General features: G+C 34.5%; 1 protein-coding gene across 1 annotated transcript; it reads left to right on the top strand.

The window, feature by feature from the left end:
- On the top strand, positions 1 to 27,607 carry SMC6 (structural maintenance of chromosomes 6). Its single transcript, XM_009706563.1, has 26 exons — positions 1 to 124; positions 1,632 to 1,736; positions 2,617 to 2,722; positions 3,930 to 4,066; positions 4,619 to 4,680; positions 5,548 to 5,628; positions 7,171 to 7,272; positions 7,460 to 7,579; positions 7,683 to 7,781; positions 8,216 to 8,362; positions 8,741 to 8,829; positions 9,326 to 9,490; positions 9,830 to 10,008; positions 11,094 to 11,295; positions 11,454 to 11,568; positions 12,665 to 12,825; positions 14,486 to 14,621; positions 15,552 to 15,632; positions 17,519 to 17,689; positions 19,429 to 19,566; positions 20,310 to 20,455; positions 21,162 to 21,287; positions 22,695 to 22,800; positions 24,148 to 24,300; positions 26,086 to 26,183; positions 27,499 to 27,607. Exons 1-26 carry the CDS (start codon positions 1 to 3, stop codon positions 27,605 to 27,607), a joined length of 3,258 nt encoding a protein of 1,085 aa, XP_009704865.1.

The following is a 27,607-nucleotide window of genomic DNA, read 5'->3' as shown; positions in this document are numbered from 1 at the left end:
ATGGGTAAGAGAAAGGAAGAAAGTATTTCAAAGCCTGGATCCAATAAAAGGCAGAGACAAGAATACACAGATGAACATAGCGATGAGTCTAATGAAGAAGAAAATTCACACTCATCAGCTGATAGTAATTTCTCTTTACTGTCGGTAAGTTTGTTTAAAAAATCATGGGGGGGAAGATGTAAGAAAAAGCTGACAAAAAAGTTCTGTGCCTTGGTTGACATTGAAATAAATGTCTTGCATGTAGGCTTCAGTGGAGCCAGTATAAAAGAAACTAGAAGTAATGTGTGATAAGGACTTCTGCATGAGTTCATTCTTACCTTATTTCTTTTGGGTCATCTAGTTGTAACAGTTGATCATAAAATAACAGTATTCTGGTTTTATAGAATGAATACAACTGAAGTTGTCAAGTAACCAAATAAAGGAAACTGATTTTGTTTCATAGAAGTATGGTATATTTGGTTTATGGTTGTAGTAAAAGCAGAGAAAATATTTAGGAAACAAATTATTTCCTAAAAGAAGCACCAAATACCTGTTTTATTTGCATAGCTGACACTTTCAAATGTTTAAAAAATATAAAATCTAGTGTTTAAAATATGTGTCTTGACGGAAATGAAACTTGAAAATAGCAATACCATTGTTTTCCTGCTTTTCTGTAATAGTTGAATTCTAATTTGATGGAGGATTTTTAAAAAAATAATGTCTGAGATTGCAAATGCTGTCTTGTGTATTATACTGTCTTGTGTATTTAGACTGGAGATTAGGAGCATCTCTTTACTGAGAGGGTGGTAAAGCACTGGAACAGGCTTCCGAGAGAGGTAGTCGATGCACCAAGCCTTTCTGTGTTTAAGAGGCGTTTGGACAACGCCCTTAGTAAACTGCTTTAACTTTTGGTCAGCCCTGAAGTAGTCAGGCAGTTGGACTAGATGATTGTTTTAGGTCCCTTCCAACTGAAATAATCTATTCTATTCTATTTTATAAGACACCGCGGTTGATTTTTTTTTTTTTTGTATGCAGAAGCATTATTGCTCACTTCGTTTCCTTGAACAGCAGCTGTTCTGTGTCATTTGTTTGTTTATTTTTCCTGAGGACTTCTCTTTATTGGAAAACGTTGCTTTTCTGAAGCACTGGTGATAAAACTAAAGTTTCCTGTCAAAACAGTACTTCACTAGTTGAACAGTGGGCCCACTTTTAGTTTCATTTCCCCCTTCCTGATCTAATTTTATTTCCTTAGTTCTAAGCTGTGCTAAGAATTCTCACACATAGTATTATTCAAGTAATAAAAAAGTCTCTGATGCATTTTATTACTGCTCTGACAACTGTGTAGATTCTATGATCTTAATCTTTTCTGTTGTATTAATTATAAGTTAGTTATGGGGAGAACTGAAAGTTACTATGGGTCAGCAATCAACTTTGGTAACTGTTTTCCTCTTTATTACGTAACTGCTTTGTAGCAAGCAACTTTTCATTGTGTTATGAAACCCTTCTGATTTCCTTGTAGCTTATAACCATTGATGTTTTATATCATGCTGTCATTTGAATTCTCATTATATTTAAAATAGATAAACTGCATCTCATTAAAATGCATACATAACATCAGTTTTAATTTTTAATTCTTTAGACTGTAGGGGAAGTTGGGATAATTGAAAGTATCCAGCTGAAGAACTTCATGTGCCATTCGATGTTGGGGCCTTTTCAGTTTGGATCAAATCTCAATTTTGTTGTTGGAAACAATGGAAGTAAGTATTAATTGCATTATTTTTTTGTCAAAGAACACTTTTGTTAATAATTTAGCAGATGTAATTTTTATTTGAAAAAGAACTGCTAGCCATATTTTAGGAATGGAGACGCATTCACTTTCGGACTTGGGAACCACACAGGTCTATCCCAGTAGCTCAAGGCTGGTAAAAAAGTTAGGTCTTAAATTTGGAGAGTTGCAAAAGATAAGGTGAATATAAATCTTTTCATAGATAATCATGCATAAATTTATATTTGAGCTAAATGGACTTGTATGTTTATTATTAAATGCACAGTAATGGTCAAAGTATATATCATGTAGAAACTCTTATAGGAGAAGGAAGTAATACCTATTCATGCAAGTTCAGCTCTTTCGGAGAGACAATATAAAAAATTAAACATAAACTTTGAAAGACAGCCTTAAACCTTTCAGATATATAAATGGTAATGTGTATTTTATTTTCTTTTGTCATGTACATGTTTTCTGTATGCTTGTAAGGAAGGGGAGATTCTTTCCTCCTGAGATAGGACAGCTTGTTGAATCCAAATTGCTAAATAGAAGTAACAGAAGTTTGGCTCACCATGGTTTTGTGTTTCATGTGTTTGTTTTGCTTTGTGTGTGTGTTTGGTGTTGGGTTTTTTTGTTTGTTTTGTGTTTTTTCATTTTCTTTGTTTTTGTTTTTTTTTGGGGGGGAGACTTGGGAGTGGGGGATGGTTTTTTTTAGAGTTATCGCTATTTTATATGTTTGTTCAATAAGGACAGATTTTGGACTTTAAGTGCATGAATACATAAGCAATCAAACAAAATCTGTAGTATGAGTAAACTCGATAAAGAGTTACAAGAGCTTCTTTTAAAAAAAAAGTTCAATGCTTCTATTACAGGTGGAAAAAGTTCTGTATTAACTGCTCTTATTGTTGGACTTGGTGGAAAAGCCACTGCAACTAATAGAGGTTCCGCATTAAAAATGTTTGTGCGAGATGGAGAGACGTAAGTAAAACTTTTTTAGTTTTAAAGTTGAATATGTTTAGTGATTCAGGTTAACTGACCAGTTTTCTGTTCACCTTCATTTTCTCTGTTCTCTTATTGGATCTACCAGGTCTGAATAAAAAGCATAACACTGAAGAGACACTATTTAAACAAAAAACCCCAAAACTACAAACAGAAAACACATTAGAAGTTTTTACCAGCAATTTACTACTAGTATACCATTATCTCTGAACTAGGTAACGTAGTGATACGCTCTGTGTATTGCCCAGTTATTGTGCATTACTTCCACAATGTACTTGAATATCCTGTGGCAAAATTAAGTTCTTTAGAAAAAATTCATAGGGAACTAGTTAATAGCGAGCAGTGAGGTTAATTCTTTTTCTGTCTTTCTAGTGACATGAATAAATATACAATATAAAGACCTTGACATACAGGTGGATTCCTGTGTGCTGCAAGAGTGGGGATAACATGTTCATGGGAATCAATAAAAAGATAGGAGAGGAGGTTTAAAAGTTTACATTTACATAAAGCTGTAACTCAGAGCCTCAGGCTTTTCCTTTCAGAGGTGCTTGGAATAAAATTGTGGGCAGTACCTGCCTTATTTGTAATAACTTAATGTTTCAGTGTCACTTAAGAAACGGAAAATATGAATTCAGAACTGAAACCACATCTCCTCTTTTCTAGAAGAACGCCTTAAGCATTCTGCTATAGAGTACTTTGGTTAGAGATAGCTGTAGAAGCTAAGCAACTGTTTTCTACAGAAGCCGGTTTGGGGACAGGAGAACAACCAAAAAGCAACTTGATTCTGCAGCCTAAAGATGGGGGCACTTGGATGGGAAGGGAAGGTGGGGGAAATCTGCTCTCACAACTATTTGCTTTTGGCTCATGATTTATCTGAAGCGTAGAAGATGCAAATAGGTCAATGTATGGCAACCTTTCTGGCCATGTGTCTCAGATGCTGTTTTGGCTCAAACAGCATAACTACAGTACCAATCAGAACAAGATAGGACTGCCAGTTGTGACCTGTACAAGACATGATAATTTTTGTGGAAAATTAGAATGTTCTGGTTTTGTTTGGTTTTTTTGGTTTGTTGGGTGTTTTGGGGGGGGTTGGTTTTTTTTTGTTTTGTTTTTGTTTGTTTTTTTTTCTTTTTTTTAGATTTGGAACTAATTTCAGTTGTCTTTTTTTATTATTTTTATTTTTCAGTTCAGCAGATATTTCCATAACATTGCGAAACCAAGGTAGAGATGCATTTAAACCAGAAGCATATGGTGGCTCTATTATTGTGAATCAGCACATTAATCTGGACGGAAGCAGAAGTTACAGACTGAAAAGCAAATCTGGTTGGTGGTAGTTTGTTTTGTTCTCAGTCTTAGAAGCTCTTTAAATGTTTTCGTTGCTTTAAGTACCATGATGTTAGTAAAGGATGATGTTTCTAATATCATTCAAGGATGATGATGTCCATTTTTTTGTGTTTTACCTTGGACTAAGAATATTTTAGCATGTCAAAAGCAGTTGTGTCAGGTTCTGCATGATGTGAGGTCGTACAGTATTTGTCTTTATGAAAATCTGCTTGCATGATGAAGCTGAACATAGTTTTTAGTCTTTTTGAGCTTTTGTTGAATTTGCTCATTTGGCTAAATTCTGTCACAGAGGGTTTATGAGGCAAGGAGGGACTTCAATTAGAAGTCTTTCTGTACAAATGCAAATATATTGGAAAAATTAAAAAAAACAACCAAATGATGTTTCTCATTTAGGACTAAATCTGTGTTACAAAAATACTAATCTCATTTTTTACTTTTACTAAGAACCAGTAGATTCAACAAAAGGCTAGGGCACTGTATGTCTCTACTTTGGACCCATTGGTATTTTTTTCCTTTCTTTTTTACCGTTAGGGACATTAATTTCTTCAAAGAAAGAGGAACTCATAGGAATATTGGATCACTTTAATATACAGGTAATTGTTATAGTGTTTAAATCCTGTGCAATTTAAGACATCAGCATGTGATGTTATAATTCTTCAATTAAAAAGCAATGTTCCATTTTGTTAAATGAGAGGGGTTCACTTCTTCCATGTTCTTTCAAGATCAAATGCAATGGCAAAAGAAAATTGAAATTTATATCTCATACAATGCAGAATAAGATTCTGTCCCAGATAGATAAGTATTTGCTATCATCTGTGAACCATGAGCCATATATCTTGTAAATGAAAGTCTTAGCATGTGTAGGTTTCTTTCATACCTGAAACTTTTTTTTTTCTTGTGCTATTTCAGTTTTTGCTGAGTGTGTTTTTGCTGCTTAAGTGATTAAGGAAAGATTAAGTAGTGCACATGAAGTTTAAAATACTCAACATATTCAGCCTTTTATATAATACAAACTTCTGTTTGTATGTATTGATTTTATTTTGTAGAAACTTCTGTAAGAATGTATGGGGCAACTCATTGCATCTAATGCAATACTTTGATCGATTAAATAATGAGAAATTAAACAGCATTTGACAAAATTTCTAATGTTGATCTCGTTAAATAAATGGAAACAACAGGCACGGTGTTTCTAGAAACTCCTGGAAACAGTTCCTTAGTTGTCCTTGTTGTGGTTCTAATTTGTACCTGTTGGAATTGGATTTTTTAATTTTTTGTTTGTTGTTGGGGTTTTTTTGTTTTATTTTTCAAAAAAAGAGAGGAGTAGAAATCTTAATTTCTGAATTTGCTGCTCTCAGCTTATTACTGAATTGCTGGGGAGATGGTTTGCTCGCTTTCATGGATATGCAGTTACATGAGAACTTTTTTACTTAAAATAAAATGAAAGTAATTTATTTTTACAGGTAGATAATCCTGTGTCTGTTTTAACCCAAGAGATGAGTAAGCACTTTTTACAGTCTAAGAATGAAGGTGACAAGTACAAGGTAAGAAAGATCATTTAACATTTTGATTAAACATTAAGATACCAATTTCAAATTTTTAGAAGTGGCATTTGGAGGAAAAAAAAATCAGAATTCTTAATTTTAATGGCCTGTTGTGGGTTAACTCAAGTACGCAGCTCAGTACCACGCAACCACTTGCTCACGTCCCTTCCCTGCTGCCCTCCACTTGAGATGGGGGAAGAGGAAAGGAAGAGCAAAAGCAAGAAAATTTGTGAGTTGAGATAAAAATTGCTTAAAAAATGAAGGAAAAGCTGGAAGAAGAGAGAAAGAAAGTAAAACAAAACAAGAAATGCAAAGGCAATCACTCACCACCTCCCATGGATAGACCAATGCCCAGCCAGTTCCCGAACAAAAGGTGGCTAACCCTCCTAAACCCTCTGCTCTCCCTTTTTATTGCTGAGCGTGACTGTGCTGGTTTTGGCTGGAGTAGAGTTAATTTTCTTCACAGTAGCTAGTATAGGGCTATGTTTTGGATTTGTGACCAAAACAGTGTTGATAACACAGGGATGTTTTCGTAATTGCTGAGCAGTGCTTGCACAGCATCGAGGTCTTTTCTGCGTCGCACCCCACCCCACCAGCGAGTAGGCTAGGGGTGCGCAAGGAGTTGGGAGGGGACACAGCTGGGACAACTGACCCCAACTGATGAAAGGGATGTTCTGTACCATATGATGTCATGGTCAGCAATAAAAAACTGGGAAAAAAAGAAGGAAAGGAGGGATGTTTGGAGTGTTGGCATTTGTCTTCCCAAGTAACTGTTAGGTGTGATGGAGCCCGACTTTCCTGGCGATGGCTGAACACCTGCCAGCTGATCGGGAATGGTGAATGAATTCCTTGTTTTGCTTTGCTTGCATGCACAACTTTTGTTTTATTAAACTGTCTTTATCTAAACCCACGAGCTTTCTCGCTTCTACTCTTGTGATTCTCTACCGCATCTCACTGCGGGGGGAGTGAGTGAGCAGCTGTGTGGTGTTTAGTTGCCAGCTGGGGTTAAACCACAACAATGATGTTTTATGGGATGGAACATCTCTTTGGTTAGTTGGGGTCATCTGCCTGGTTGTACCCCCTCCCAACCTCTTGTACACCCCACGAGTCTATTCATTGGGAGGCCAGAGTGAGAAACAGGAGGCCTTGATGCTGTACACGGTTCAGAGACAGCTAAAATATTAGTGTGTTACCAGCATTTTTTGGTCACACATTTAAAACGTAGCACTGTAACAGTTGGTATGAAGAAACTTAACTCCATCCTAGCCAGACCCAGTGTACTATCTGATTGTAGCAGTCATCTACTTGCAAAAACAATTTTTTTTGAAGTTTCTTTTCTCTAAAGACATTGATAAGTGTAAAAAGAATTTAGGACACTGCTGGGTTATTTCATTATTCAGAAATATGCCACCTGTTATTTTACTTTGGGCATCATTCAGCATGCATAGAGATTGGGATGAGTGGTCTTTCTATGGCAGTTATTTGAAGTTCACTTAGGTAAGCTGCTGAATCTGACATCTGCATCTTTTTATTCCTTTTCAGTTTTTCATGAAGGCAACTCAGCTGGAACAAATGAAAGAAGATTATTCATCTATTATGAAAACTAAAGAAAATACTTGTATTCAGATAGAACAAGGAGTAGAGGTATGTAAAAGTTGAAGTAATTATTAGTACAGATCTGAGCACTGAAATAACTGTAGGAGTTAAACTATGTAGTTTTGATTTGATTAGGTTTCAGTGACATTAAATTTTTAAAAAATAAATCTTTCCAAGATTTCATATTATGTCACAGTTTTTCACACTCATGGTTGAAACTCTCTTTTTCTTTAAGCGTCTCCAAGAACTTAAGCTGCTTTATTGTGAAAAAAAGGAGCGTTACAAAAGCATTGGATTTGTGAATGACATGCGAAATCGTCTTGAAGATTTGAAACATAAAATGGCATGGGCAGTGGTAAATGTCCTGTTAAATATGTTTCCTCATATGAAATATACTTTAAATTATTCTCAATCTGCTGTGGACATTTTGATATATGGTAATATATGCTTCTATTTAGGTGAGTGAGATGGAAAAAGAAATACAGCCAATTAGAGAAAACATCATAGCTGGAGAAGGAAATACGGAGAAGTTTGTTCAGAAGCTAGAAGAATGCCAGGTACATACATGGTTTAAACCATATGTCACTCTAGTTTTGGCTCCTTGCTTCAAGAATAAAAATACTATTTAAACTATGATTGCCCTTTAGCTTGTAAGCTATTGAAACTGGTCATCTTAGCTTTTCACAAGCCTTGGACTTATTGTATTGAGTCCTATGTTTGAGTAAACCATGAATTAGAAAAGAAGATTGCTGTTTACTTCGCAGGTTTGGTAGTCTGTTGATTTCTTGAGAATGTTCCTTTATTAATTTTCATCTTCGCATATCCATAGTGGCAATGACTTGCTTTATCGTTTTTAACCAAAAAAAACCCCAAACAAGTGACACATGTCAGATGGATTCTTTCGAAAGGTATTTCTTCTGTAGCATTAAGAGGTTTTGAAGAAAATTTTGCTTCATTGCTACTTGTGTATCATTCTCTTTTTGAACCAAAGGTAAAAGTGAATGAAGCAGAAGAAAAGTACAAAGCAATACAAGACAAGTTAATAACAGTAAGTGAAGAAGCACAAGCCCTGCATCCTCAGTGTATTTCTTTGAAGGCTGATGTGCAGGCAAGAAGAAAAGCAGTCAGTGAAACTGAGGTAGGCAAAAAGAACTTTAAAGTTCATGCCAATTTAAAGCTTTGATCTTGTCAGTGCTCTACCCATATGTACTTCTCCATCTCTGTCTAGGCTTCCTGAATCCATAGTGCAGTTCAAAATAGGTGCAGTTTCCTGCTTGACTTGCAAGTAGTTTCTGTTCAGGGACCAGGAGGTTTATATCTTTACACAGTGTTAAGCTCATGTCAAAATAAATATGAATCAAGTTAACTGTGTTACTTGTTTTTCACATTCTTGAAATTCAAGTTATGTTTGTGTGTTTTGATGCAGTTCAATGTCTGTTTACTCGAAACTGTAGTTCTTGTTGGAATTATTTCCTGCTTCTATTTATTAAACTAATGTATCCTATTTCCCTCATAGGTACTTTATAATCGTTTCAAAACTGAGTTAAAACGTCTGGGAAAAGACGATGAACAGCTGCGTAAACGAATTGAGGAACTGAAAAGCAGGTAAATACAGATATAGTGATTACAGTGTATGTTTATTGAGGTATAGGTATTCAGGGAGTGAGCTCTTCTGATTAATGAGAAAATGTGCAGTAACAGAAAATACTGATTTAAACTTTAGCGGGGTCCAGTTAAATATTTGTGATCCTGCTTCTTTGCATACTAAGATTTTAACTAGAAGATGATGGGATAATTGGGCAGGAAAAAAGCTTTTATTTTTTGTGGGTGATAATATAAATTTTCTAACTTCCGTGATGTTGCAAAACAAATGTACCTTAAACTAAATGTAATAGGAACGTAACTGGGGAGTTATGTGTGATTATAAATAATAATAATTAAAAAAATGGTATTTATGCTTTGTAGATCTTGTAAATGCACAAAATCTTAAATATAACTTTTTGATGCATAAATCTTTTGTATGATACGGGTAATAAAATAAATTTTGTGTTACTTATAAATCATGTGTGGTTTTAAAATGTTAAAGTATGATCTTTTCTAGTGCTAATCAGGTTTCAGAGCCTGAAAAATTGGAAAGACAAAGGAAAATTCTACACTTAAGGGAACAGTTAAAAGCATTCCGTGATGAAGAAATAATGATTGGTCAACAGGTAGATCAGTTTCAGCAGGCTATATATAGGTGTAAGGAAGAACATGCTAGACTTAGGTAAGTTACTCTTTTTGAATGTAACTGTTTTCCTTTGTTTCAAGTTATAAGAGGTCCCTTCTTATGTACCTGCATTCCCTGAGGTATTAGGCTTCAGTTTCCATATTATTTTTTTTTTTTTTTTTATTACTAGTTTGTTTTAGGACTTGCTAAACTTTTGTCTTTGGCACAACATGACTTAATTTAGAAACTTTCAGAAAATTAAGAAAACTGTTTTATCATTAAAGGTGAAAGGTATTACACGGTCCTATTAGTACTTGAAAACAGAGACTTTGTAATTATTTTAATCAAATTAAGGCTTCATTAGCTGTTGCTACTGAATAAATTCTGTTCTCTTAGGAGAGAAGACTGTGACATGAAACAAGCACTGGATGCCAAGCAGAAACAGCTGAGAGAGCTGAAGGATAGTAAAACAAATACCTTGAAAAGATTTGGACCACATATCCCAGCATTTCTTGAAGCAGTTGAAACAGCCTATAGGCAAGGGCGCTTTAAACACAAGCCTATCGGACCTTTAGGTAAGAATGACTGCTGAAAAAGACATATTTCCTCATGGGATTTATTGCATGGCTGCTCATGTAAACAGTGATGTTTTAGAAGAACTGTTTGTTCTTTAAGGAGCTTCAGATACATCTATCTTCTGTACTTCCTGAACTAAAGGTTTTATCCTAGTAGGTTATCTTTTGCTTATGTCCTTTTTATCACATGAACTAACTAACATATACTGGCTTTCCTCATTTTCCATGTTTTTGTTATGATATCTTATGTAGTTACAATGGTGAACTTTCAATGCACCCCTCTGACCCCCCCACACTCTCTAAGCATAAGATTACTGTGCTTTGGTTGCTTGTTCCTTGGTGGATAGCACTGTCCAGCTCTTGGACAGATTTTGTTCAAATTGTCCAGTGGCTGACTTGTGAGCTTGTCAAACTTGATGTTTTGCATGGAGCAACTCAGGCAGAACCAACTGAGATTTTCATGGAAAGTTTGGTTTCGTTAGTTTTTTTACCACCTCTGACAGTGACTGCTATTTTCAGTTTGTGAATTGGGAGTAAGGGCTTCAGCATATTCTGAGTGTAAGGGTAAAGGCCAAGTACTTAAGTACTTGACATTTACTGCAGAGTAAGAATGTGCAAACACACATACTACTGAAGGCAGGAAACATAATGGAAATCTTCATATTTTTTTGTCTTGCAACATAGTTGTTTCTCTGCCTTCACCCTGAAAGCATTAAATTGTTGATAAGCAATCTTTGCCTTGATATGCTCCTGCTGAGCTGCCATAAAATTAGTACTTTAATGGAAGTTAGTAGTGACCTGTCGAAGAACTTGGAAGAAAAAGTAGGCCTCTGAACATGTATAGGTGTCTCTGTAGGAGAAGAAATTATATGTCTATGTTCTCAGGATAACTTGTCTGTTGTGGAGTTTCTTATCTTTTAGTTAACTACTTAATATTTTTTTTCCTTTTTGTAATAAAGGTTTATTTTAGACTCTTAACCCATAACATAACAGATCAAAAACTTTGAGTGGTTAAAAAATGCACTACTGGATGTTTTGTTACAGAACACAGCTCCTAAAGTCTTGTCTCTTTTATGTTTCTTTAGGTGCTTTCATTCATCTGAAAGATGCTGAACTGACCTTGGCTGTTGAATCTTGTTTAAAGAGCCTAGTTCAGGCATTTTGCTGTGATAATCATAGTGATGAAAGAACTCTTCAGCTACTGATGTCAAAATATTATCCACATGGATTTAGACCTCAAATAATTGTAAATAAATTTCAGAATAAAGTTTATGATGTTAGACACAGGTAAGTTATCTTTGGAAATTTTTATTGCTTAGCTTAGCCTAGATGGTTCAAATTATTATTAGTTGAAAAGAATTTTCAACTTTTTTTTGTAAATTTTTTTTTTTTTTAAAGAATTTCATGTGAGCTTTATGAATGGTGTTTTTTCTTCTTTTCTTCAGGGGAGTTCATCATCCAGAATTCCCATCAGTTCTCACAGCACTGGAAATAGATCATGCAGTGGTTGCCAATTGTTTGATTGATGTGAGGAGTATAGAAACAATCCTGCTGATCAAAGTAAGGCTCTACGCTCCCTATTGGTCTTTAAACAAAAGTGTTTTCTCTTTGTATGGAGCATATATGATATCTTCACTGTTTGAAGATAAAAATCAGATGTATATATTATTTAAAGAAAGCACAGTATTCTATAAGCAGCAGAACTAATGATGCTTACTTTTTGTGGATTTTGTTTTTCTCCAAAACCACTTGTCCCAGTTTGTCCTCTGACATTGCTACTGGAAAAGAGGCGGTTTATGCTCTGTCTAGTGCAGAGCTGACTGACTGTTTATCAAAGCGTGGCTGTTACTGAATGGGATATGTATCAGCTGAACTTTCTAGGCTTTCCTCATGGCAGGAATACTAGTTTTGTTCTTCCCCCTCTGCCTTACCTAACCACTGATTTTCATAATGTTATTATCTTTGAGCCCTACCTGAACAGTTTCAACTGAATCTGAAAGAAGGTGAACAGGTATTGTGTAGAAGAAATAATACTTCTGAATGGATAACATGATTGCCTCAGACGAAGGCACTTGTAACCACTTAGTCTGGCACTGGCAGTGTTTGGTGTTCTGGTTTTTTTGTTGTGTGTGGTTTTTTTTTTGTGTGTGTGTGGTTTTTTTTTTGTTGTTGTTTTTTGGTTGTTTTTTTTTTTTTTTACCAGCATGTTTCCTCAACCTTTAATTGAATATTGTTTGATGTACTTCACAGCTTGCTTTGGAAGATTGTTTCCTGTATGTGTATTCCACTTTTGATAATTAAATACACCTGTGCATAGTGACCTTTTGGTTAGTGATTTTTTTTTTTTTCACATGGCAAATTATAAGGGACTGATTAGACTATGGAGCTTAAAACGCAAATAAATTTGTAATAGAATAAAAGAAATGGGTAGCTAAACTAAGTGGCGGGTTTTTGAGAACATGAATGCGTTATTCAAGTAAGAAAAGCAGATTCTTGATGTTACAGAATTTTTTCACATTCTTTCATTACTGTATTTCTTGTTTTTCATTAGGAATTGAAATTATTTCTGGGTGAAAGCTTCCAGACAAGTTTTAAATTGGTATTTTTAATTGTGGTTGCTTTTCTATTGGTATGATAAGGCCATTGTATTTTTCAGAGTAGCCGTAAAGCTCGTGAAGTAATGCAGCTTAATTGCCCCCCAAAAAATTGTAGAGAAGCTTTCACTGCTGAAGGTGATCAAGTATTTGACAGACGGTATTACTCTTCTGATTACCTCAGACCCAAGTTCCTAAGCAAAGATGTTGAAGCAGAAATAAGGTCAGCATCTTGTAATGTTGTATTTGTAAAAAGTGCGCTCGTTAACATGAATAGTGGAATTGCGTATTTGTCTATTTATATGTACACTACTCTCCAGTCTCTCCATTTTCTTTCTGAGATTTACACTTCCTTTCTGAGAATTCTGGAAAAAAACCTCTTTATTTCATTGTCTTTCTGTGATAGGTACAAACCTGAGTTGTACCTAGATATTTTTCAGCTTGTAGTATGTAAATCTTGCCCAGCAAGTAGGGATTTGCTAGGCTGAATACTCCAGGAAATCTAGGTACCTTCTTTTTTATTTTATGCTTGCTGAAAACGAGTATGGAGTCAAAGCTGTTTCTTTAAAAATCTAATACCTGAACAATGGTATCATAGTTTACTGCAAAGGAAGCCTGATTATTCAAAGTTACATTGGCACACATAGTCCTACTGGTTTCAAACTTTGCATTTTCAAACTTCCTGCCCCCTCCCATTTTATTTTTTTTTTTTTTCCTCATTACTTTCAAAATGGTAGTTTAAAAAGCCAAACATATTTCAAAGTTTACAAACTTGAACTGTGACCAAGCAAATGGATGACAATAGAATACATTTATTTTGAGGATCAGATAATATTACAGACATACTAAGTAAATAATTTTAGTATTAATAACTGATAGTGTAGACTGAATTGAATGCTAAAAATTTATTTCTGTAAACTCAGAAGTTTTAGTATGTCAGTTAACTGTACTTTGTTCATGTTGGTATATAATGAACTTCACTCAGAGATTATCTTAACTTTCAAAGTTTCATTACCAATATTGGTGTGGGAGAATGATGTAGGCCAGTTAAGGAAAAATGTTTTCCTACCTCCCCCCCGAGCCCTTCAGAATTTAGCCTAAAGCAATGATGCATTACTCTGGAATAGTATATGCAATTTATTAAACACTGATTCTGAGATCAGACTTAATCAGTCCGTTTCATGCATCTATAACAAAAGTTGAATTAAACACTTGTATTAAGATTATTTTTTTTACTGTAATATTAGTAGAGCTTCCCCTTTATTTTGCAGGGGTGAAAGACACTATCAAAGTTTTGCCACATAAATACTAATAAAAAGTAGCTTTGTTTTGCATTTCAGATAGTTTTACCACAAATTGAAAGAATTAATTATGGAAATCTCTGGACATGACCTCCTTTGTAGTAGGAAAAGTATGAAACTATATAAAATATTTTTTTTCACATCTCTGTTAATGTATTTTCTCTCTGACTGAAAGCGTTTTGTCCTAGTCAAAGTATTTGTTTTCTATCAAGATGCAGTAGTATTTTTAGAAGTAACACCAGTGTTTAGTTCAAACACTTGACCTGTTTGTGAAAATTGCTAACAGAGGTTACAGATGGTTCAAATTACACAACTGGTTTATCTGCTAGGCATTGAACTAGGACAATCAAGCAACTATCTGCTGGTTAATAACTAGGAGTTCTGCTGTAGAGCTTTGGTCTGTCTTTATTGATTGTTAAAATCATCCAATACATAACAAATTTAAGATATTTTTTTTTTTAGGGGAGTGCATTTTTACCCTTTGTCTTGTCATGCATTTAATTTTTATTTGTGTATTTCTGTATGTGTAATAAATAATATCTGTGTAATATATAATATCTCAATATCATTTTGTTAATAAAGTCACTTGGAGAAAGAAATTGAAAACAAAAAGGCACAGCTGACAGTGTCTCAGCAACGTTTATATTCCATTGAAAATGAGATTAGGCAGAATGAAGATCATCTTCATGGTTATCGACGACACCAAAAAGAACTACAGGTAAAAATTGGTACTGTGTTAGTGTTTTAGAAACTGGTCAGTCTTTCCATGTTTCATTTTAACTTCTGCAGTATATTTTGAGTGGATGATACTTTTTAATGTTTATCCTTACTTTTGTTGTTTGCTTTCATGTTTACTTCTGGAGTATGCTTTCATCATTTAGGGCAGAATGATAGAGGCCACAGCAATCCTAGCATATACTGTTGTTTCTGTATGTTTTTAGTTTTGTTTTTATTCCTCTTGTGCTAAATCTCACAAATTTCTACTGCTTTTTTGGACACGAATAGGAAGTTGTTGCAATATTTGATGCAAGTTTGTTTTCCCTGCTTCCCCCTCCTTTATTTCTGTTGAGCCTTGCCTCTTCATTCCCAGAATTTTGTTTCTCTTAATGCTCTTCATTTATAATCTTAACCCATTTTAATATGCTGAATATTTCACCTTTAAGTTTTCTTTAATTTCTTTATAAACCATTTTACAACTATTAGTGTCCTTTCTTTCTTTTCCAGTACTTCTAGGTAGGATATATATTTGTGGTGGCCAATGATGATACAGTTAGGCAGTGTAAGATAACACATACTATATAAGGTTATATTCAGTAACTTACAAATAAGAACCGGCAAAAAACCTGGCATGTGGACTCAAATTGCTGAAGTGAAATATTTGAAGGAAAAATAAAATATATTTTATTCATTTGTCATGTTGAATGGAAATGCAATAATAACTTAATGATTTAAAGTGCATGTGACTTTCAGAACAAATTATGACTTATAAAAATGGATTTCATAGGTAAGTGGGAAGATTTCTGTCTTTTGTAGGCATTAATGAAACTAGAACACCAAATATGTTGTTTTCTGTGTTGACTTAAATGAACAAATGTGAACTTTTCCCTTTAGATAAGCTTAGGAATATTTATTTTCATTTTCTTTTCAGATAAAAATAAGAACAACAAATGCAGAAATAGCAGATCTTGAAAACATGGAAGAACACCAGTCGGTGGACATCCGTACATTAGTAAGAATAGATTAGCAAATTATCTCTAATAAGGATATGAAATAATGTATTTTAATGTTGGCAGTGTTTTGAAATAAGCAAATACTGTAGATTTTCAACTAGTGTACAAGTTGGATAAATAAGAATGTAACACTTTACAGAATGTCAATAATTATGGCAATGGCATGATTTTATTGTTGGTGAGTTTTTGGTTCTTTTTTCTCTTCTTGGTTCTCCTCTCTTCTTTCACTTCTGCCCCTTTTCAAACCAACAACACTGCAGTTTTATGGAACACAAAGTGGTATTGTAAAGGGATATTCTGTGCATTTTGTTTCCTCATTCCAGACCTGTGGTGCTGTAAAACTGTGGTTAGGGAGAAGCGGTGCTGTAGGTTTGGAGGTCAGAAGTGGTATTGGTGATGGCATAGGTGAATGCCACTCTGCAGCATAATTAATGTCTGAGCTGTGTTGTGAATCCACAGTTTCTTGCTTTGCTGTAGCTTTAAAGTTTTAAAGTTCATATATCGCCCAAGGAAAGGATCATGGTGGTATGATGGTTCCTTCAAAATTGTTCTTATCTATGCATTCTTAGAATGTGCACATAGTAGTTCAAGAACAGAAAAAAACATTTGATAATCTGTTGTGATTTGTATGTTGGTGGCCATGAATTCAACTGTTACTCTGTAACAAGGTAATGTATAGGTGACCAAGATTTAAATTCTGAGAATCATGCTAATAGATGTTAATAATAATCCTGACTACAGCTGTTTCAGTTAAATTCCATACCATTTTTCCCGCTATTTTATGAGAGATCAATGAGAGGCTAAGTTGATTTTTTTTTTTTTTTTTTTTGATCACTTCTGATGTGGGCACAAACTCAAACTTTTTCAGTACTCTGTCTTTCAGTGTGTGTGTGCACAAGCATGCCTGTGAGTAAACATTTCAAGATTTACTCAAAAAGTAAGGGATCGGTACAGATTCTGTAAGCTTTTGTAGGATTTGTCTTTTCCAGATAATCTAGTTCTGTTGGTTTAAAAAAAAATGGATTCTTTGTCATTTTAGTGAGATGGAAAAATAGTCTGTTACCTTTTTGTATGAAAATATCTTCTGGTTTAAAAATTATTGGGCACTTGCCTTTTCAACATCAATATTTTTACTGTTGCCTTCTGATAATGATCTTACGCAACTGGTAGATTTATGTATTTGCTGCTTCTTATTACTTTCTTGGATTTCTGTTGTTTTTCTGCAATTCCTGATCGCTACTATGGATTTATTGCTGTTCTTTCACTTGGTATTTGTCTTTCATTGCTGCCTTGATTTCACAATTGTTTGATCTTGAAAAAGAATCTTAGCAGTACAAGGTTTCATTTACACATTTTTCCCAGGTTTTGGAATATTTGTCTCTTTGAATTGGAAAGTGTGTATGATGATAATTCATTGGAAATGGTATAATTTTCTAGGGAACAGTGATGATCCTCTTACTCTTCCTGTATTCCTTTGTATACTGGATGGGTGCACTCTGTCACAGATCCAGAGGGAAGTTACCTTGTTGTCTTGTTTAAAAAATTACTGTAGTAAAATATTAGCATGGCTACGTCTTCACAAAATCCTAGCCCCTTTAGTGTTTTCATCACAAATCCCAAATAAAATCTCCTTAATTTTCAGTCACATAATTAGGAAATTCCAATTTTTATTATGCGATTTGATTTAGTGGTCTCCTACAAGATCTATCAGTCTCTTCTTTTGGGCTTTAGTGACAGCTGCATTGAGGTGCTCACATTCTTATTAGAGTTACACAGTATTGCATGTAATCTTGTACCCTGATAATGATAATAAAATAAAAATCTTGTACAGTAATTTGTGAATTTATGTCTCCTTTTATTACTCTGTTTTAATATATTTTGACAGGAAGATGAAGCTGAGGAAAATAAGGGTAAGATGGAATCTGTAAAAAAAGACATGCAGCAACAAAGCAGAAAAATGGAAGAACTGAAAAATATTCTCCAGGTAGCTGAAAAAAAGTTTGAAGAAATGAAAGAAAAAATTCATCAAGTAGAAGAAATTGCTGGCCCATTTAAGGTAGCAATAATTTCATATTGTATTTTTAATTCATTCCCTTTGTGTGGCAAGGGGAATGAGGTTAAAAGGAGGCAGGAGAAAACAGTATGCTGCTTCCTGATAGATTTAAGATCTACCTATGAAAATGGAAATAGAGCATTCTGTCTAGAGCATGTCAAGAAATAAGCTTAGCAGTATTTTGAAGGTGATGTTGATTGTTAAGTGTAGTTACTATAGTGTTTTATGTTTCAAGAGAGTTTGTTTCCAGGTATTTTTAGTCATGGACTGAAAAGGAAGGAAAAACAGTTTCCTTGACTTTCCTTTTTAGAGCATCACGTTTGTTTTGGCTTGCTTGTTTGTTTCGAATAAGGCCTGGCTAAGAGCGTTCATAACTTCAGTTTTCAAAATAGCATTTGAAGTTCTATATGAAGTGGTTGTTATTCTATAAAGTTGCATAATAACAGAAGGTACAAATACATAGTTTTAATTATTCAAGACTACAGAAGACACCTTGAAATAGCAGAGAAGTAGCAAGACTTAAGATAAATAGCAGAGTGGTGACATGCAAAATTTGATACTGGAAAATGGAAGGCAATCTCATGGTTTGAAAATCGAAAACAGATAACAGCGTACAGCATGTTTACAATATTGTAAACTTGTAGAAGGATGGAATGAGGAAAAACTTTGAAAGATCACTATAGGAATATCTTATATGCCTCCCTTAAATTGCATATTGCTCTGTAGTCAGCCCAAATTAAAAAAGCAAGAGCAAGTGAAAAGAGGACAGGTAAGGAAAACAAGTGATAAATATGTTAGTTATAATATAACTAATATGGAAATTGTAAAGATATGTTCTATTTAAAAAGATCTGTGTAAGAAAGAGAATAGATTTATTCAGAATAGTAGAACATTATTGCTCATTATTAAGAGTGCTAAACACAATAGAGGGCAACTCTTAAATTCCTGAAAGGATTTTAGATTTGATGTACTGCTATGTGTTCTACAGTAGTTTAATGAACTGATGACATCTAGCAAGCTTTGGCTTTGAGGCAGGATTACAAAAAAGTAAGAGCACCCATTATTGGTAGTGATGGTTGGTTTTCCTGTTTGTTATTTTAGTTTGGGTTTTTTGGGGGGGGTTTTGTTGTTGTTTTTGTTTGGTTTGGGGTTGGGGTTTATTTTTTTTTTTTTTTTTTTTTTAAGAGAAGCCATCTAGTTGACAGGGATGAGGAAGAAAGTTGCCTTCTAATTTATGTCATTCGTTGTACCTCTTTGGTTCTCTGGAAAGATGATATTACTTCAACTGTATCAACACTTAGGTAGTATAGAAGCTGCAATAGTCTACATCGTATTATAGGTATAGCAGGATACTGAATTTTCACACAGAAATGCAGTTGTGGCTGATGTCACACCAGCATCAGAAGTTCTGGCTAGAATGTAGTGTCAAAAATAATTGCAGTTTTTGTAGGTTTAGCAGAAAGGGTGGCTTTTTTTTTCCCCCAAAGGTTAAAACATGTCTCAAGATATGATTCCTAAAAACATTACAAGCATTTATTGTGTCCTTGTCAGAATTTATTAGAGATTTTCTGATAAGTTGCTGTTAAAGCTCCTGGACTTTAGAAGGAGTAGTCTTACTGAAAGCAAAATAAATTAGACGGTGTTAAACACAACATAATTACCTGTGATAAGTCAGCGTGAACATCAGAGAGATGCTGAAGAATCTATCCCAAACAGCTCACTTCTTGATTTATTCCAAACAGGATGAATTAAACCAAGCTGACTCAGAAGTAGAAAACATTAAACGCCGTTTGCAGCACTATGAAGACAAACAGAAAGAACACTTGGCTTGCATAAAAAGACATAAAGAATTACTAGCTGCCAAAGAAAAAGAATTAGAGGTAGGTGTGGAGTTTTTTTTTTTATTGAAGTCAGATGGTCATGATCCTTCTAATATTTCATAATAAATCATTCCACTTGTACAACATACAGACCATATTAATACTCAGCTACACTGAGTATTCTCTCAGCTATGTCTTAAGCTGACTATCTAAATCAAGTAAAAGTAATGTTGTATAAATGAATTAAGCCCTCTTTGTCTGGCAGAGCACCATTTCTGTCTTGACAGATAAGTTAAGGGTTATCCATCTAGGACTATTTCTTCTGTATTTTGCAATGAAATATTAAAATGACTTAACCTTAAGATTTGTGTTTTAAGTTAAATTGAATAACACTGTTTTGGTTTTTTAGATGCTAAGTTTTCCCTTGTACAGACCTCATACCTGACCTTTTGAAGACTTATTAACTAACTCTGAAACCACTTCCGCAAAGACTTTTGGAAGACTGTCCTATTTAAATATGGTGAATTTGGTTCCTTATTCATCTGTATTAGCCAAATAACTATGAACATATTAAAGATCTCAGATGTATACAGTTCTTAACATTGAAATAACTACCAACCTATAAATGTTGTTAGTAAAATTGTTAACGATAACTAGGTTTGCTGTGATAAATACACAAGGAACGACACAAAAACATTGTTCTTGGTTGGAGACCTTGTCTTTCCATAGCACAGAATATTTGTTGTGAAGACTAAACAGATTTCTTAAAAAATGTAACAATTGAGTTTCATATGTTACTTAAGGAAAAAATGGCACAAGCTAGACAAATCTACCCAGAGCGCATAGAGGTCAGCAGAACTGTTAAGAGTCTTGATGCAGAAATGAATCGCTTGAGAGAGAGGATAAATTCAGAAAATGATCGCCATGGAAACAGAGAAGAAATAATACAGTAAGTCATCTTTAATGTCTGAAGTAGTTCAGGTAAGATGGAAAAGATAGGGGAAAGAAGAGTTTCCTTATTGGCTCGTGATGCATCTATATGTGTGTTTTAGTATTTAAACCATGTACGAAGGTATGGAAATGTGTTGTGCTGATTGCGCAGTCCATCAATACTGAACAGGTTTAGGAGTGTTGAAATACCTTCTAGTGATTTTAGACAGTGTCTGTACTGTATATGTGAAGTTACCGATAATCAGATACTCTCTTAGTGTTTAGAAGTATCCTAGTTATGACTACGTGGTGCGAACATAACTCGCCGTTGTTCTGTGATGCAATAAGCATTAAGCATACTTGGAGTTTGAATAACTATTGCAGAAGTTACAAAGTTACTTGAGGTTTTGACTGCAGTGTATTTCAAGGAATCACTCACCTTGCATGTTCTTGAGCATGGAGAGCCCAGTCCTTCATTCTCCTTGGTGTAAGAGTTTCCTTTCAAAAGAATTAAAAGTAGAAGTAAAATTTAATTTTTTGACCACTTTTCATTTGTGAATAGTTTCTTACTTGACTCATCAAATGCCTTTAGCTTTAGCATAGATCCTCGCAAGGAAGTTTTTATTTAAATGTTTTAATTATCAAATTAATTTTCAGCATTTGCAGCAATAGCTTGGTTTTAATGTAATGTGTGTTGATCCTAGACTTTCTGTTAATTAAAACAGGCAATTTCATGATGCAAAGGAAAGATATGAGGATGCAAACAGTAAAGTAAAGAACTTAAAGAAATTTATTAGGCTGCTGGAAGAAATAATGACACAGAGATTCAAAATATATCGGCAATTCTTAAGGTGAGTTAATTTTACTATAATTTCAGGTTTCAGATAAACTGACATGTAGATGTAAGTATGTGCCCGTATTCCAGGGTGAAAATTATAGAGCAGACCTGTGAGAATGAAATATCTTTAAGGTGGTATTCACAGCAATCTTTCTAACCTAATCTTGCTCCTAGATCCAATACTATCATGCCTGACAGTTTAGGGACAGCCTGGACTGACAGCTGGAGAAACAACATGATCGGTGGAGGCTGTATTTTGCTTCACACTGAAGGCCTCAACTATGCTGATTTAATCCAAGGCAGTTCTGTTTCAGTGTGTCAGTACTGTTTTGATCAGTAAAATATCAGCAACATACTAGCATTGAAATCATCTGAACTGTCACTCATTTTCATTGTGTATAATTAGTGATGTGTGCTCACATAATTTTATTGTGGGCCAAACATGCTTTCTATTCCCTGTGCTGAAAAAATTTCAAGATCTTTATTAAGATTCTGCAATTTGACAGCTGCTTCTCTCATGGAGTGTCCATACCAGGAGTGCACCCCTTCTTTCTTACTTCAGTCCCGCAGTATGCTATACCTATCAATGAAGATCTTGTGGTGGCCTCCCTTCAAAAGGACTGATGATTTGCTTTCCAGTGCAGTCCTTTACCATTTATCATTCCCTTCAACAGAAATTGAGAGAGATCTGTATTGGTTCTGACTTTTGTACTTTTTGATCTGGGATTTGGAGGGGGTGCCAGTATGATCCTGACACATAGTAATGATCAGGAGAATCTCAGCCTATGGAAGTAGAGAAATAGTTGTGGGTAAGATTTACTTGCAGAATCTGATGCTTGCCTTATAGTGCCAATAAATGTCAAACTGAATTTTGTTCTAGTGCCTAAATTTGAGTATGAATCACACTTTAAGATGCGTTAAAGAACCATAGTTCTTTCTTGAAGGAACTGTGATGTATTGTCTATTGAGGAATTATATGCTAGAATTGGGAGGGAAAGGATGGGGGGAGAAATCAATACTCAACACTTTAATTTGCAGAGTCCATGTAAATTCTTTACTCTCCTTACTGTGCAGTCCTAATAACTGGATAAGAAAGAAGTGGAATGTGGTGCTTTTCTGTTGAAGTTGTGGAAGAATGGTGTAAAAAGCTTCCAGTCTACTGAAACAGACTTCTAGAAAATACAAAGCCTGTACATGTAGATTTCTTACCTTGCTACTTTGTCTCAGCGATTCTCTCCAGTATGTCCAGGAATGTCACCTGCTGGAGAGCGTAATTGATTTGAGAAATTGTTATTAATGGAGCAGGGCTTAATATTTAAAATTATGATGTGGAACTGTTGATAAAAATCTGTTGTCACTTTTTCACCTGTTTTAAAACTTACTGACCTGATGTTTGTTTGCTTGGTTTAACTGATTTAAGGCTCCTTTCTTTACGATGCAAACTCTACTTTGACCATTTATTACGTATTCGAGCTTGCTCTGGAAAAATACTTTTTGATCACAAGAATGAGACGCTTTCAATAACAGTAAGTTATTTTAATATTACTTCAATTATAATAATATGTAATGAATTATTATTATTATTTTATTATTATTTTAATACTAACTGCTACAACATGCATTGCAAAGGATAGAATAAATTGTTTTCCCCTCTCCAAAATGTGATATGCTAAATTGTAGGATGTTGTTGAAAAGCAAGAACAAAAGCCATATTGCCATCTTATATGGGCAGATTGCTAGATTACATGGTATAAATTTGGACTGTGATCTTATGCTGAGGATAAGAATTCAGTAGCAAGTCATCCTAGTCAGTCTTTCAAAATCACTTATTCCTATTTTATTGATAGGAAGTATGCCTTTATTTGTGTGATTGTATCATGGCTCCAGTTGTTATTTCAACAACTTTTAATGGCTGAAAGCTTCAATGTTACTTTTTTCTGTGTATGTTTTAACGTACCTCACAAAAAGTTTTAGTCATGGGGGTATTTATTTTTGTTTCTGTGGCAGTCTTCAGTTTTAGGAATTGAGGGGAAAAATGTGTAGTGACAACCTAAATATGTGTTAACACAGTCCTAATTAAACAGATGGAGGATATGTATGTGAAGAACTCAAACTCACTCCATAAAATGTCAAGTCATTACCCGGCTTTATCAGAATACTTTTTTTTATAGTTGACGTTTCATGTTTCTCATGCAAGAGACCTATGTTTAGTCAAAGAAGGTAAATTGAAAAAAGGAAGCAGCACCACCCCACCCCACCCCCACCCCCATTAGAAAAAACAAAAAAAAAACCCACCAAAAGACCCTACTTCAAAATAATTCTTATTTTCCTGCTTAACTTATTAAAGGTAATGTAATTAACAGGACAAGAAAATGCTGAAGTTTAATCTTACAGGGAGAGTGCCACAAGGTGTCATCATAATCAATGGAAACAAAAGACTGTTCACAATGCTTCATGTACTCCAGTAAAGAAACTGTTCCTCCTTTAAACTCCTGCTACAAATCAATTACCTGCTCTTTTATTGTAGCTGGTAACCATTGGATTTTACTGTAATATAACTAAACTGGTTGACATTTATTAAACATTGTTTAGTAACTATTAAAGATAGAGAATTGGATAAGAAAACACTAGCAGAGTCATTCAGTCTGTTCAGTGTGTTTTGCTGTGATGGAGAAGGTACAGTGATCCTAGAAGTGTGTTATTAAATGGTTAGGAGCCATCGCATTCCAGAATGGCAGTGGCAGCAAAGTGCATAAAATTGTTCTCAAGTGATCTCTATCTGTTCATGTGTAATGCCTTTGCTGTTAAAATTATGTCCTGTTAGTAAGTCTCCATCTCAGGTTTAAAACTTGCTCTAATATTTTTATTTCAAGGTTCAGCCTCGAGAGGAAGACAAAGCTGCCCTTAATGATGTGAGATCCTTGTCAGGAGGTGAACGCTCCTTCTCGACAGTTTGTTTCATTCTTTCTCTGTGGTCCATTACTGAATCTCCTTTCAGATGCTTGGACGAATTTGATGTCTACATGGTATAGTTTAAACTTAAAAATACATTTGCAATTCTGATTTGTGTAAATTAGTGAAATAGTTGGGTTGTTACTTCTGTTTGGTTAGATTTTAAAACACTATAGTTAACTGCGAATAATAAAAAAAAACAAAAAAACCAACCAAACAAAAAACAAACCAAACAAACAAAAAAAACAAACAAACAAAAAAAACCCAAAAAACAAAAAACAAATCTGCCAAAACAAAACTTGTTAGGGATCTTGTTCACTTTGCTTAGTGACTCTTGAAGCTTATTCTGTTTCTGAAGTTGGTACCCAGAGCTACAAGCATCCCTGTTGCTTTACATGCTTAAACCTTAGTTCAGCACAAAAATCATAGAATATAACTTTTTATTACTTCCCCAAGCAGTTGTTACTGTGTTTGTTGCAAGTTGCCTCTGCATATTGCTGTGACAATTCTGGGCTTAGCATGTGCTTTGGCTTCCACCAATTTTGAGATCAATGTGGGTGTTTTCAGAGCAAGTGTAGCATTTGAGTTCGCCTTTGCTATTCAGAAAGTTGTTTGATGCTACATCTAGTAGCATCTTTCCAAGATGCTGAAATGCAGAATAATGAACAGTAAATACTAATGTCAGTTAAAACGGATAAACCTCATCTTTGTGTACAGCTTCCCTGGCTAGGCGATCAACCAATTTTTTTAATACCTTTTTATTTTATTTCCTCCATAATATGCAGTGTGGTATAGTTTGAGAAAATAAGTAGTTGTGTGAGATGAAGAGTTGATACTGGATTATTTCATTTTGCCTTCAGTATCTTTGCCCCATCAATGAATTATTTAGTGGGAATCACAGACCTAGAGGGGAAAAAAAGATAATACACTTTGTATATAAAGAATTTGAAAAAGGAAGTATGCATCTAAGGTGGTCAAGCAGTCATTTTTCAGCTGACTTCCAAAGCTTAGGTCCTCTTTTACAAGTTAGTTGTGCAGAATTTTCCATCTGTCCAGAAAAGGGTGGATACTCAGAACCGTAGGCCCTGCAGAGAACTTCCGTGTCATCTATTCCATAAATAATTCCACACAATTTCTTTCCACTGCTGCACCAGTAAGTGCAACCTTACGGTCTCCACGTTCTGTAGTTACTCTTGGTGTAATCCTGGAGACTCACCACAAGAGGGCGCCATCAGCATATTTCCAAGGGCGATCGCTAGTTTCGTGTGTAACAGTGTATAGAAGCAGAGCTTTGTTTAACTCCTGCTAATCATAGTTTCCCATTACACATCTTTTCCAGTAAGCCTAATGCCTAAGGTTGTGTTCAAAATAGTAATAACAATAATAATCATAATAAAAGCAAGCGACATAATATCTTAGGTTTCATGCAGCCCTTAAATACTTTCAGGTAATTTTGAGGCAGGAAACATTATTCTACTAAAATACAGTTCATCTCAACATACCAGTAAAGTAAGAATATACGTGTATCTCAAAGCTGATAGAAAAACATTGTGACTAGGAGTGTGTGATTATTCTGATAGAAGCCTTCTATTGTCCATATATACTAAAAAGTAGCATTTAAGAATTTCCTAGAGTATAATTTGTAGCTTTTAGAATTTAACTATAATTTTTCTCCAGCTTAGTTTTTATTAGACTTTTCTTTAGCTAAGCGTTACTTTATATGCGGTAATATAATATTTATATTTCTGATAAGATATTTTCTAATGAATTTATTCTTAAGCATTCGTCTGAATTTGTGTAATAATAGGCCAGTGAAGTACATGGTCAGTATCACTACCTGATAAATCTTTTGTCTTTAGGACATGGTTAACAGAAGAATTGCAATGGATATGATTCTTAAGGTGGCTGACTCTCAGCATCATCGACAGTTCATTTTGCTCACCCCACAAAGCATGAGGTAATACTGTTGTGTTATATTTCCTGATATAAGAATTACAAGGAAGTTCTATTGCAAGGAGTATAACTTCAAAAAAGTAAATATGGAGAGAAAGAAGTTTTGCTGTTTGTAGCAGTAAAACATCAACAATTCAGCAGTTCATTGCTGTAGGTTCTGGAAATTTAGTAGGTTTTTCACTCTTCCTTACATAATATCTCTTAATATGGTAGTTCAATGGGACTTGAATCAGTTTATTTTAAGTAGAACAGCTTTTTGAAATTTTTTATTGTGTAAAGTAGGCTCCTTGTAGCTTTTAGCCCTGTATCTCCCTTCCCCTCCCAAAATTAACAGAAGACTTTGCATTTTTCTATTTTTCCTGTTAATACTGCAGTACTTCCAAGATGTTTGTCATTTGAGTTTGATTTTTTTTTTTAATATCACTGATCTAGAAACTGATAACTTATTCCTTGTTTTCTTTTTTTGATCCAGTAGCCCCAAATTCTTTAAAAACCTCCATATTAAGTCCCTAGTAAAGCCAGGCTCATCTTAAGGGGACAGTCATTGTCTAACCTTATGTAGCCAACTCTTCTGTCTGTTAGCCAAATGTAATCAGTGAAGCCTGCAGAGGATAATTAGTCAGTCTTCAAAATGAAGTTTATTTACTCTTAATTGTCTTCCCTTACTAAAATGTGTAAAAAGTAGAATAACGGTATTCTGTTGTTATTTAAGTGGAAATGCTTTGTGGGGAATTTCTGAAAGTGTGTTCAGTAAATGTATAGGAATTTTCTGTATGGTTACTATTTAAAAGTTCAGTAATTCAATTGCAGCTTTGTTTTGTTATATTTTGTTCCATGTTGCATGTTCAGCAAACATTTAATTTAACAAAAATATGGAGGCATCTTCAGAAAAAAAATACATGTAGGATAATCAGTGGAGAAGCCTGTATAAATGTATGTTTAGTGACTTTGCTCATTCTTAGTATGATATGAGTGTTTATACATGTATAAAGTGTGTGCTACTTCAAGATCTGTAAGGCAAATATGAACTGTATTTGATCATTTGGAGTTTCTCTTAAAAGTACCTTTTCTATAATTAAGGTAGTAGAAATCACATGATTGAAATCAGTCATTGTTTTTACCTCAAGCTTTTACTGAAGTCTGGCTCCAGTATCAGTTCAGTGAAGCCAGAACTTCACCCCATGTTACTGTTTTTTAAAACTGTCAAAGAAGAAAGATGGACTTATTTAAAGGAAAATATGTAATGGAAAGAATCAAATTGAAATACTAAAATTTGTGGAGAAGAAACGCTGTTTAAATGTTGCATACTTTATTTTTAGTTCTCTGCCTACAAGTTCCTATATTCGAATCCTGCGAATGCAAGACCCTGAAAGAGGCCAAAGAACATTGGATTTCCAAAATAGGAATGACAAAGAGGAAGATCAATAA

Source organism: Cariama cristata, unplaced genomic scaffold (genome assembly GCF_000690535.1).
Source record: "Cariama cristata isolate BGI_N322 unplaced genomic scaffold, ASM69053v1 scaffold13158, whole genome shotgun sequence".
Classification (NCBI taxonomy): domain Eukaryota; kingdom Metazoa; phylum Chordata; class Aves; order Cariamiformes; family Cariamidae; genus Cariama; species Cariama cristata.
The sequence above is the reverse complement of the archived record's forward strand: the minus strand, read 5'-3'. Positions and strand labels throughout refer to the sequence as shown.